Source organism: Penicillium malachiteum (assembly GCF_028827825.1).
Source record: "Penicillium malachiteum strain IBT 17515 chromosome Unknown utg000003l:1.0-4950554.0:1.0-4952489.0, whole genome shotgun sequence".
NCBI lineage: Eukaryota > Fungi > Ascomycota > Eurotiomycetes > Eurotiales > Aspergillaceae > Penicillium > Penicillium malachiteum.
The window spans coordinates 1986598-1999398 of record NW_026643096.1 but is presented as its reverse complement, the minus strand read 5'-3'; the positions used below and the strand labels follow the sequence as shown (position 1 = coordinate 1999398).

At 45.8% G+C, this 12801-nt stretch overlaps 4 protein-coding genes across 4 annotated transcripts; all 4 read left to right on the top strand.

Moving 5' to 3' along the window:
* Positions 1-689: 689 nt before the first annotated feature.
* N7483_007072 (uncharacterized protein) lies at positions 690-1469 on the top strand (the record flags this gene model as incomplete). Its single annotated transcript, XM_057090509.1, has 1 exon — positions 690-1469. The coding sequence occupies one exon, from the start codon at positions 690-692 to the stop codon at positions 1467-1469; it is 780 nt and encodes a 259-aa protein (XP_056945250.1).
* Positions 1470-4463: 2994 nt separating this feature from the next.
* Positions 4464-6235, top strand: N7483_007071 (uncharacterized protein; the record flags this gene model as incomplete). The annotated part of the gene is made up of 4 exons (XM_057090508.1): positions 4464-4502; positions 4560-4679; positions 4732-4824; positions 4895-6235. 4 exons carry the CDS (start codon positions 4464-4466, stop codon positions 6233-6235), a joined length of 1593 nt encoding a protein of 530 aa, XP_056945249.1.
* Positions 6236-7006: 771 nt separating this feature from the next.
* On the top strand, positions 7007-9092 carry N7483_007070 (alpha/beta hydrolase family protein; the record flags this gene model as incomplete). Its single annotated transcript, XM_057090507.1, has 3 exons — positions 7007-7105; positions 7165-7931; positions 7988-9092. 3 exons carry the CDS (start codon positions 7007-7009, stop codon positions 9090-9092), a joined length of 1971 nt encoding a protein of 656 aa, XP_056945248.1.
* A 1107-nt stretch (positions 9093-10199) lies between these two features.
* On the top strand, positions 10200-12245 carry N7483_007069 (ankyrin repeat domain-containing protein; the record flags this gene model as incomplete). Its single annotated transcript, XM_057090506.1, has 1 exon — positions 10200-12245. The coding sequence occupies one exon, from the start codon at positions 10200-10202 to the stop codon at positions 12243-12245; it is 2046 nt and encodes a 681-aa protein (XP_056945247.1).
* Positions 12246-12801: the final 556 nt, after the last annotated feature.

Sequence of the window (12801 nt, the reverse complement as noted above, 5' to 3'; positions counted from 1 at the left end):
GCTAAAGTGAGATATATCCTAAAGTAAGAGGGAATATACTCATATTTAGATGGAATGAAATAAAAGAAAAATATAGTCTGTTAGTAAATCTCTGGTCTAAGCTATAGGCTTATTCTGCCTACTTTGGTATTCTACCAGACAGCAAGGCAACTCAAAAAAACACTACAACCCAGGGATGGAGCGGAAAAAAATCTCAACCCAGCAGCCCACTTCTCCTTACCAAGTCTAGTACCGCCCTTTTAGCTTATATGCAGCTCTATAACACTTAAGTTTCTTTATCAGCTCAGCTTGACCAACCTGTTTCTTCGCACATTGATTCGCACGAACCACACAAAGCCTCACTTAAGCCATCCTTAGGCTTTAACGCAATCCTCATCTCTCAGAAAAAATCTTCGACCTGAAAAAATCACTGTCACGATGTCTCTCCACCCTACAACCGCCTACCAATCCCCAAGTCAAAGTTCTTCTGCGCTGAATTCGCAGCTGATCTACAGGCCGCCATCAACCATGCTGTTAGATCAAAGGTCTACAAAAATACCTCTGTTTTTGCTATCCATTGGGCTAGTTATGATGACCATGGCGTTGTTGCTCCCCTTGAGAATGAGCTTTTGAACATATTCCGGACTCAATATAATTTCCAGACTACCTCATACAGGATACCCCTTGTTGGATCCACACGCAAGCTTGTTATGCGTCTTCTTAATTGGAGCCGGAATACTCACGGAGAGGAGAACTTGCGAATTTTCGTCTACTCAGGCCATGCGTCCATTTTAGGGATAACCGGGGCAGATCGCAGACTTGAACTGGCTGGTCAATCAAATCCTGTATCCGGCCGATTACAAGGCCCTACAGTCGACTGGTGGGCCGCGCGGTCATTCCTTGAGGATTACGAGGGAGATGTCTGCTATATCTTTGATTTATGCTCTGTGGTGGCATTGGAGGCACTCGGTCACGGTGATTATGATGGAGCGGAATTTATGGCAGCGTCAGGCTGGGGTCAGGAGGCCACTTCAAACCCTTTCTCTTTTACACAAGCACTTATTGATACGTTTACCGCTTTAGAAGGACAAGCAACAAATCTTGCAGCAATCTATGCGCAGATATTACGTGAAGCTCAAAGGAATCAGGTTGAATCATGTCCAGTCCATATTCCTAAGCAAAATTCACCAAGCGTTACCATTGGTCGAACTGCGCATCATGCCTTGACCCGAGATATAGCAAGCTCTGCGCATAAAGTCTTGATTAGTCTCACCGTTTGTGAGGATGTACCTTTGGATCTGAATTACTGGAAAGGTTGGATAGCGGATTATCTTCATCCAGATATTATTTCCGCCGATCTCACTGTGGAGGGTGCGCTCCGTGGATCAGGTATCATTTTGTTGACTGTCCCGGTCAATATCTGGACAATGATGCCCAGAAACAACAAGGCTTATTCTTTCATTGCGAATGTGACCTCTCACAGAAATTGAGTTTACCTTTTCGAACTTGCAACAAACCAGAGGAAACCTAGGGTTATGTAAGATCCTTTGAGAGCACTATGTATTCGTCGCTAGCACTACTATCTTGCTAATCTTGCTATTGAAAATGACACTTTATTCTTTCACCGGCCCCCTCCCAATTCCCTGTAGATGCTTCCCTAGTCCCGGCCAAGCCGCTCATCTGAACATTGTCCTGGTACCTCAAGTTCCACCTTACCCCTGGCACAATCAACTCCTCTAGTTGAATGACTAGAATGGACTATTAGTTTGGCACACGTGTGTAGGAGATCGATCTCATTTGATACAAAGGGCCGGTCAGGCGAAATAAAAATTGTAGAATACAGGTTTAAGTGGCTAATAAAACATAAGAGAAATCCATGGTTTTTTCATGATGCCATCGGTTGTGGTGATTTCTGGGAAAAGCAAGCAGAGTCTTTCAGATCTCGGGCCTGCTATGTCAAGTCTTGCTCAGGTGGTGAAGCTACTTGGATTCAGAGATCCCCTTTTTATGGTTCAGCTAATGCTATTGTTAGCCATGTGCTGGGATGACAAAATGGAACTCTAGGCTGGCCAAAAGGCGTTCAGAGGGTACGTGTGATTTTTTATAAGAATTAGCGAGGAGCAGAATATGACTTACCCAGTTCTTCTTGCAGTCCCTGTAAGCCCTAGGTGAAATCAGTTAGTAACTTTGCATATAGTGATCATGAGGGTGGTATACACGGTCTGTCACAGACTGACGTCAAGCGGTAGGTACAAGTGGGTTGAGCTTCTACTTCTATAATAGAGGGAGTATTGGGGGTGGCTTACTGGAAGTAGTCGCCACACATCTCACGATCGAAGCCATTACGCTTTAAGCACTTGAGACTCCGATCTGCAAAATCTTGGCAAGGGTCATAAAACTCGCTCGCATTTTTACTGGAATTTTCTGTCAGCAAGGTTCTAAGCATGTGAATAAGTCCAATATGATTCCATCCAATGGGGTAGATGAAAGCACTAGGGGCATGTCGTTATCATTATAGCCTCCAGTATAGATAGCCGCCTGGCAATAGGCGGGACCTGAAGGTCAAGCCAGGCTTGCTCAAGTCTTGAAAGCCAAAGCCATAGCCAAGGGCCCACTCAAAACTTGGACGAATCATAAACATGCCCGCATAATTTAACTTACTGTGTGAATTTGTGATCAGTTTTCTGAGACAACTTCTCGGGCGTCTCCGGTTGGGATTGGGTTGATTCGGACGTCATGTGGGCAAGTTTAGGTTGAGAAAGAATTGCGCGCGAGTAAATTAGGAAAAGCACGGGGATCTGTGAACCTTGGAAGTCCTAGCGGTTAGAGTAGAGATGAGCCTTGAAAGAGCTCGAGGTTGATTTGGCGATCGGGAAGCTAGTGTTTATCCGGCAGAATTACGGGAGCTGTCTTGGCGCGGAGAGTGATTGAGTGGGGCTTATACATTGTACACATCTGCTCATACTCCTACTCATGGATGGCGGTGTCAACTATCACATATGCACGAGGTAACTAGGGAAGCAGTCCCTGATAATAATTAAGATGCCGTATATCTAGGTATCAAAATGTCATGAAGTACCGCCAAGATCTCGTCGATTATTTTAACCAACATGAGTTTCTTCTCACATATGCATGCGTGTTGGGAATGCTAGCCTCTTATCCTACTAGTACCTCATGCAAGCTCCTGTACTAGTAATTCAGATTAATCAAATAGAATGGATTACCTGGTTCAAGCCATACAAATTCCGATGAAAATTAAGTACCTTTAAGAAGCCATATGCACGCCACGATGGAAATGTATACTGGGCGCTAAATTTTCATACGTATCCATGCCAAAGGATCCCGCCCCACTGCTTTCAAGTACTTCTGTCGCAAGCCACCAGGATTCGAACAAGCAGGTATATTCCTTCAGATGTGAGCTCTGTTAGCCTTTATCCATTCAACCTCCACTTTTGAGCTGTGGGGTCAGGATACATCTGTGAAGCTCGATTGCATGTTGGGTTCCAACAGCTTTCCCATGGCCCGATTTGTTCCATGGCGCCATTTGACGGGTTCTTTTCTTTTTACATGCACGGTAATCCTCCCGGGCAAGAAAAGGAGATAAATGTTCAAAGTTCGTATAGCCGATTGGAAAAGTCCAAGACCAGCTCTGGACATCTGCAACAGGAGCATTTAACTAGTTATAGCTTTCAATGTTAGACAATCTTGACTCCCATGGACAATATTGACATGGTTATGGATTGTGTGTGGTTTCGCTCTGACCTCCCTGGTATTGCCACGGAACACCCGTGGACCACTGTGTGATAGACGCGATGCAAATATCTGCGAGCCAGGACTGGGATGGATATATCACACCATCACTGCCGTTAGTGCGTTGTTAGGGTGGTCGGGGCCCCTCTCCCATTGGACCCTGTAACCAACAGCGCAAGGAGCTCGGTTCGAGCAGGAGCCGGCAGATTTGAATGTTGGCCAAAGCTAATTAGTATTAGTTAAAAAGCGAAGAGATAAGAATTTTAGGATGACCCAGGTCATTAGAGATTAGGTGGACTTCTCTTAATCAGAAGATGCTCCAGTTTATCTCCACGCAGAAAACCTTTGAAACCAACTGGCTGAAAACACGTGATTGCATTACGGACTGCTTATCTAAGTTCATGCCTGAGGCCACAATAACCACGATTGTCCCTGGGATCCCTCACGTCTAGGTGCCACGGTTTTTTCACGGTCTTGAAATATCGTGGCCTTCGAATTCACTTTACTTATTTGCGCAATTACGACCTCACCTGTGTCATAACCTTAGTCTGAGCTTCACTTTAAAGCGTGGACTTCCCTTCTGAGCTTTTCCTCTGACCCCCACCGGGTCGTGATCAACTTTCGCGCCCCCGCTCGACAACGTCGACATAAGACCCATATACACTCTCTCTTGTCGATGCTGAAGCTTCCGGTCGCATTGAGATAATAGCCTGTAGATATCCTACACGGCTAAAATGGCAGCCGAAGGTAGCTCTACGATTGAATCATCGGTAGTAAGTTCCTATCTTATTGCGCGATGATTGAGAACATCGAAACTAACGCGTTTGTAGCTTGCCAATACCCTCCAAAGTCATGTGGATGATATCCGTGGCCTACTCCAATGTGGGATCTGTGTTCGACCTCTCTACGAGCCCTTCACCCTTGCATGCGGACACACATTTTGTTACTCTGTAAGCTTTGTTTTGTTTATCGACAGGGTTACTCTTATCTAACATCCGGTAGTGCCTAGCATCCTGGTTCGCTGCAGGAAGATCAAAACGAACATGCCCAGATTGTCGAGCACCGGTCAAAACACAGCCTGCGCCAGCTTATCTGGTAAGTGCTTATACTCTTCCGCCCTACAACCTTGAAACCCCCCAAATCTCACTAGTTTGTTTGATACTAGGTTCGCGCCATTGTCCAGTTGTTCACTAGTCGACCAGAGCTTTTAGATAAAGAGGAGACGACAGCAGAACACTCGAAAAATCATCAGGAGGAATCAGAAAGGCTGGACAAGGATAAAGCAAACACAGACCCGCAAAGTGGAGGTTTGTTTGGAGGCCTTTTCAAAGAGAAGCCTCAGCAGCTGAAACCAGTCAACGACAATGATGATGGTGTCACTCGCTGTCCCCACTGTAATTGGGAGCTTGAGGATGGGTTGAATTGTGGAGGGTGTGGTTACATCTATCAGCCTGATTCCGAGGGCACAGACTACAGTGGATCGGATTTCAGTGACACGGATTTTGATTCCATGATAGAAGGAGATGAGGACGAGGATGAAGATGAAGACGAGGATGATTTTGATGGCGACAGAATGCATGATGTGCATCATGGTTCGCATCCGAATCTACCACCACGATTTAATCAGCGGCCGCCTGATTTTGGCCCACACATGTTCCCCTCGTTCATGCACAGTTTCAACCCGATGCAGTCGATGCATTCGATGCATTTTCAACTTCATCCAGATCTCGTGAATCAATTCATAAGACCTAGAAACTCTGCCCCAGCAGCAGCTTTGCGCCATCGCTATGAGCAACAGCAGTATGGATATGACCATCAAGAAGAGGAGTATGAAGAGTATGAAGATGACGAAGAGGGCTACGAAGAGTCATTTATTGATGATGAAGAACATGAAGGTCACGAGAGGAGGGAGGATTCGCAATCTGATCGCTCAACTGTTGTTGGCAGCAGCTCACAGAACCCACCTTTACGAGCACCGCCTATTGTGCAATACCCACCAGTGTTCGGCCCTAACTCTACATCTAGGCCAGATGAGATTGACTGGAGACTTCAAGATCAGCATGAACTTCAGAGGTTGAGAACTGGATGGCCCTCGCACAGAATCACGTCGTCATCAGAGGTGGGTCGCTCATCTTCAATACACAGTCATATCCCGAGTGATGAGAAGGAAGAAGAAGATGAGGATGAGGATGGGGATGAGAATTCTGATGAGAATTCTGATGAGGTCTCTGATGAGGATGATGATGAGCTCGAAGACGAGGAAGAGGATTTCGATGTTCCACATTTGGGTATCTCTCGCCGCTATCAACACGCGGTCCTTCAGTCCTCAGAAGAAGAAGAGGAGGAGAGCGACGACGAGGATTCTCGCGACTTCTCTGGACCACCCCCAAGGACGACGGGATCATCTGTTCGCAATGCTATCACTATTGATGATTCGGATGAGGAACCTGTTGGTCCTATACGACGAACAGCTCAGAGACGCCAAGCTCGATTTTCACCGTACTGATTGCTATTAATCTAATGATGCCATCCCCTTTGGCTTTTTCGTCTCTGCAATTGTCTTCCTTGTCATGATTTTCAATAGCGCGGCGCTTCGGATTGGATAGAAAAGTCCCATCGGCGCTTTGCATATCATTTGCAGACCTTCTACATGTTAGGGATGAACGGGATTCTCCTACTCTGGATTGGCTCACTGTGGCTTCAGAAGCCCTTCAATCCCAGCCAGCTTCATCTCTACATATTTCACGTTTTAACATCATCTGCGAATACCCCAAAGCCCCCCATTTACTCCTATTTCTATCTGGATTTTCTTTTTTTAGCTTTATTTATTCTAGCGCATTCGCATTAGTAGTGTGGAGATCCTAGAAAGTTGTGTGGCTGGAGGAAAATTGAATTTAAGGACTTCTGGCTCCTGATCGAAACCATTCATTCGACTGCTGAAAGCTTCAATTACTAGTATACTGTTAGTGGTAGATCTTCCAAGTCTCTACCTAGGTAGTAGGTCATTCCAAGGTTTAGTACTATTTGCGTTTGTGGCCTTAGTTTTTCAAGGTCTCACAATGGTGTAAGCAACTTTAGAAACTTGAATGCCAGTTGACTCAAGTGTTAGAAAACCTTCCGAGGTTGTCCTGGAAATGGATATAATGCCTCTGAATGAGTCATCTGACCACCACCACTCAATTTGCCTACTCTAGCATTCTTTCCCTGTAAAAGTTTTTCTCACTTTCTCGTCTCTCCAGTGCCATTTATTCAATACCTCCGGGGTCATTTCTTCCAAATGCCATCTCAGATCGTGCCTTACGGGCATTGGACTAGTCCGCTCACGGCAGAGCGTCTAGCCAAGGACAGCATCACACTCCACGAACTAGCAGTGGATGTAAGGAAAATTGCTGACCCCAAATGCGATTGAGATTGAAGTTAACATTCAAATGACAGGAATGGGACGAAACTATCTACTCTATTGAATGCCACCCGACAGAGGATGGTCGCTATGCGATTGTCCGGCATGTCGGCGGTGAAAGTCAAGATGTCTTACCCAAAAACTTGAGCGCCCACGGAACAGTGCAAGAGCTTGGGGGCGGCTCTATGATCATGCGACATGATGGACAAATTTTATTTGTGGATGAAGAGTCTTGCAACTTGTACCTATTGCACCCAGCAACATCCGACGCTAGGCTTGTTCATTCTGCGGACGAGGGAATCCGGTATGCCGACTTCTGCAATCACCCCACAAATCCCGAGTGGATCGTAGCTATCAAAGAAGATCATCGGGATGCTACACCGGAAACACAGGCTACGGATGTTCATAACACACTGGTAGCGATCAATATCGAATTGGGTACAGAGATTACCATCGCTCAGGGAGACGATTTCTATTCCCATCCCAAATTCGATCCTACGGGTCAGTATGTTTCATGGATTCAGTGGTCGCATCCCGATATGCCATGGACTGGAACAGTGCTTCACTACGCACAGTGGAATGATGGGTCTTTGAATAATATTACCCGAATCGCCGGTAAATCCCAGGAAGAAAGTATTGCACAGCCTAAATGGAGTCCAGATGGACTGTTGTGTTATGCGAGTGATCGCACTGGCTTTTGGCAACTTTACTTCTTCAATCCAAGTGACCAAAAGGAGCGCAGTTTGTCGCTGGAGGGGTTGGAAAATGCCGATTTTGGAACTGACGAGTGGGAGCTTGGGAGGTATGTACAATTCTACTAGATCGTGGGTTCTTGGATTCTGACTGCTGTTGCTTTAGCTCTACATATATCTTCCTTGATGCTAAAACGGTAGTTGCAACGGCCATTACCAACGCAACCGCCAAAGTTATTCTCGTCGACACCGCTATATCTTCCTTTGAAGATCTAGAGCTCCCTTATGTGAGCGTTTTCGAAATCCGTCGAGTCTCTCCAACTTCCTTTGCGATTGTAGGAACCTCAACTACCTCGCCTGAGGAGCTTGCACTAGTTTCAATCGATTCCAATTCCAAAGCTGAATGGACCGTTCTGACTTCAACTGCGACCTTCGAACTTCCTTCCGAATACGTATCGATTGCAAAGGAATTGAAAGCTCCCCAGAAGTATGGGCCATTGACTGACGGCCACGTCCACATGTTCTACTTCCCACCGTGTAATCCTGAATTCCAGGCAGATGAAACGACCCTTCCTCCACTGCTAGTTTATGTCCACGGGGGGCCTAATGGATCTACAACGCCCGCACTAGATCTGGAAATCCAATCATGGACTACACGCGGCTTTGCAGTATGCGCCGTGAACTATACTGGATCTACCGGATTTGGGCGAGAATATCGGGAGCGACTCTCAGGGTACTGGGGTCTAGTGGATGTGGCCGATGCAGTCAGCGCAGTGGAATATCTCGTCAGCGAGGGTCTGGTAGACAAAACCCGTGTTGGGATCTACGGCGGAAGTGCAGGCGGGTATTTGACTCTACGAGCTTTGCACATGTATCCGGAAGTGTGGGCTGCCGGTATCAGTTCCTATGGCATCAGCGATGTGCGAGCTCTCCAGGCAGACTCCTACAAGTTTGAAAGTCAGGATGTGGATCGATTGCTGCTTAGCAAAACTGACCCTGCAGACCGAGAACTCGAACTGACGAAACGTAGTCCGTGCAATTTTGCCGAGCAGATCAAGGGGGCGCTTTTACTGCTGCAGGGCACTACTGATATGGTGGTACCCGTTGCACAAGCTAGAATGATGGCTGATGCAATGCGGACACACGGCAGAGTGGCGGAAGTGGTAGAATTCGAAGGAGAGGGGCATGGATGGGTGGGTCAGAATGCGATTTACGAGTCCTTAACTCGCAAAGAGGAATGGTGGAAGAAGCATCTTACTTGTGTGACTTAATTTAGTCTACTCCCGAGGTCTTGAAGGAGTAAGGTAGTACAAAGAGAGGATCCATCTCCGACATTGTTTCATTCATGACCTTAACTTCTAACTATGATCCACAATAAGCCTCATGTCGTTAACATTCTCGCGAAATACGGTGCAGCCTGCATTAATCTAGATGTCGTATCACGTATCAAGTGGAGTCATTAAGTCTCCCCGCACATCTTCTCATGGATTAGTGTTAAGAGCTGTGACGTTGATGTCTTTTAGTATGTATCCTAATTAGGCAATATATTGGCCCACTTCTTAATTTGGATTAGCGTTGTTATTGTAATTCAGGATTTGTTTCCATCTTAAGTGTATATTCAGATATTGATACTCGTTTAACCAATTGGATTAGAAGTTACTATTTTAAAGTAGGTATAGTTTATGACTCCGTCTCAGGATCATTAAGACTTGTTCCTTTTTTTGGAATCAATCATGGATAAATCGTGTTAACAATGGAAGTCTATACGATAAGCCTGGCGCCTAAACATACTAATTGTTCATTGCGAATATGCCAGAACACTTACTGATTTGCTGTTTAAATTTAGAAAAAAGTGAGATGCTCCTTTTTATCTACGCCTTAACTAGCTCTAGCACAGATTTCCAAGATTCTACTGCAATTCATGTTGATATAGAAACTCCGGACTCCGTGTAGTGTCCAAGCCAGCCCTAGAGTGTTTGGCGTATTGTATTAAGAAACACGCGCTAGTCCTGAATAGGCAAGGATTGTAACTTTACTTCATTAGGGTCATAGAGCGTCTAACCCATTTCGTCCATATAAGGATTGTTTTCTTCCTTTAGAAGGAATGTATCACTAACCGCCGCTGATCACCCTTGAGTGAGTGGGTAATTTGGCCTAAGAAGCTAAGTTCAACTTGATCGCCGGCACTGGGCGTAACAAAGTAAGTAATTAGGCGCCTTTAAGTCATCACACTGGACTTGGGAGGCAAACTTCTCCATACATCATATTGGCTAAATACAGGGATTAGGTGGCGCATATGATTCCTTCTCCATTTTGTTTTCAACTTTAGTTTCTCTTTTAATGTTGAGGGCACTCCTTCAGCCCTATCAGATACCCAAATGTCCCTCAACGACCTTCCCAACGAACTGATCTACTTGATCGCAAACAACCTCGAATATGTCAGCAATGTCAACGCCTTAGCACAGACTTCTCGTCGCTTTTATTATCTTCTGGACGAGACACTTTACGGAAAACCACCATGGTCGATTTACGGCCCCGCATTACAATGGGCGGCTGAGCGGGGAGACGTATCAAAAGCACGCCGTTTACTGGAGCATGGTGCTCATCCTGATCTCTTGAACGACATTGAAGTGAATGGACTTCAGACTATCGCAGTCCTTGATGAGAGATACGCACCAAAAGATTTCGAAAAAAGATCTCCTCTATCCACAGCTGCTCTACATGGTCATGTTGAAGTAGCAAACCTCCTCATCGAAAAAGGCGCTGACTTAGAGCGCCGCGATCTATCAGCAAAATGGACACCTCTCACATGGGCCATAGAAGGTCAACACATTTCAATGGTGGAGAACTTAATATATCATGGTGCCAAGGCAAATATCGAATCAATAAGCCTCGCTATCGAGAAGAAAAATGTCGAACTTGCGAGGTTATTATTAGAAGCCAACCCTGAACTTCTTCACGGTGAACCTTACCCTCGAACAACTCTCTTGACCAAAGCTTCGGAGGAAAATGGAAATCTTGAAATGATCAAGTTTCTGATCGCTCAAGGTTTGAGCCCAATAACTGGTGATCGTCTTCAATTCAGTACCATTTCTCAGGCTGCATGCTGTGGCGACTTGGAAGTGATTCAGTATATTCTCAGTCAGGGTTTCACCCCAGATGTCTTTGCACAAACTCAAGATGATATGAGGCTATGGCCTATTCAATGGGCTGCAATCGCTGGACATGCAGAGGTTGTCAAGTTCTTATTAGAGCGTATTGATGCGAAGGGAAGGGACTATGTTTCTTATCTTCGACTTCTGGCATCCGCAGCTGCCGTTGGTCTCGAAGAGTCTGTTCAGGAGCTCATTGAGATTGGTGGCTACAACAGGACTAAGCTAAATGGCAAAAATCTTCCTATTCACGCGTGCTTCCATCCTCTGGATATTGCTGTCCAAAGAGGCCACACAGGCGTTGTACGCATTCTCCTTGACCATGGCGCTGATGCTACCATGGGCGACCAAGGAAGACGGAATACACCTCTTTTTGTGGCCATAAAGAAAGGTCACCTGGATGTGGTCAGAGTTCTTCTGGACAGAGGAGCAAATGTCCCCAAAGTTGAGCAGTACCAAGATGAGTCACTGTTGGCACACGCGCAACCATTTCCAGCCATCTTCAAACTATTACTCGAACGAGGCGCAAACGCCCATCACAGTGCATGGAATCCCAATGAGCTCAGTATTCCCATGATGGCAGCGATGCAAGGAGGAAATATGACTCAGATTGATATGCTGCGGAAACATGGCGTTCACCTCCAGCCTGGAATTTGTCCCGACTCTTTACTCAGGGCAGTTCAGGGAGGCCTACCCATGATGAAGTTATGGGCCGAACGCTACAGATTACCCCGAGGAGGACGACTCAAGGCCGAGACTACCAGTGCCGCCTTCCATCTAGCTATCTCCCTGGGAGATCATGAAGTTGTTCAGTACTTCTTTGAACTGGGATACAAACTCAGTATTGAAGATCGACACCAACTTCCAGCTATCATAGGTCGAATGAAGAGTCTCGATGCCCTTCCAGGAGTCCTACAAGTGCTTAGCAAGCACGGTCTGGATTTAGAAAGACTATCTGGTAGCTGGATAGCGATCTCCAATGACACTGATTCCAAATTACGAGTGCTTCAATTCCTTCTCGATAAGGGAGTGGATCCCCTTCCTATGAGTGTATGGGGATATGATACACTTCAGTGGGCAATTCATTGCCATCTCGAACACATCTTCCTTCCTGTCCTCTTAAAAGCAGTCAGGTCTCGGGCTACCATTCTCGACGAGATTCATCAGAATCTGGGCCGCGTTGAAAAGGACTTTGGTCTACGACAAAGCCCGGTTGCTGTGAGGTTATGGCGGAACTTCTATTGGCGAAGCAAGTACCCTGTTCCTGTCTAGCGTTTGCTCTTTTCTTCTATTTCGTCTTTGCATTGAGCGAGCGCCAGCTTTTAGCATTTTCATTGAGGCGCTTTTGTTTTGGTCTGAGAGCGTGCGAAAAGCGTGTCGAGGGCTGGTCCCCTTTCATCTGTACTTTTAACTACATCATGACCCATGTATTATAGCCACTATGTATGATAGCAACTTCAAGTTGAAGAACATTGAATATACGATGACAAAAAATGTTTAAGCATACAAGTAATCTCCAACACTACTTCCAGCTTTTATTCTACAATTTCTGTTCAAGCAGAGATTACACCCACTAGGTTTGAAGATGAGAGAAAAGGAAAGCATGTATAAAGCAGTTGAGGATTACGGTTTACTAGATGAGTTGGAAGCGTCTATAGGACGCTCAGGTTGGTGACAATATTGCTTCAGTTAACGTTCGGCGTAAGATCGCCGTTCTCATATTTGATATGTAAAATACATGTACACATTGACTCCAAGACACCACACCCCGAATGAAAATGCCATAGCTTGCCCCAATATTTCACAAAATTATGCGAAGATGGATCAA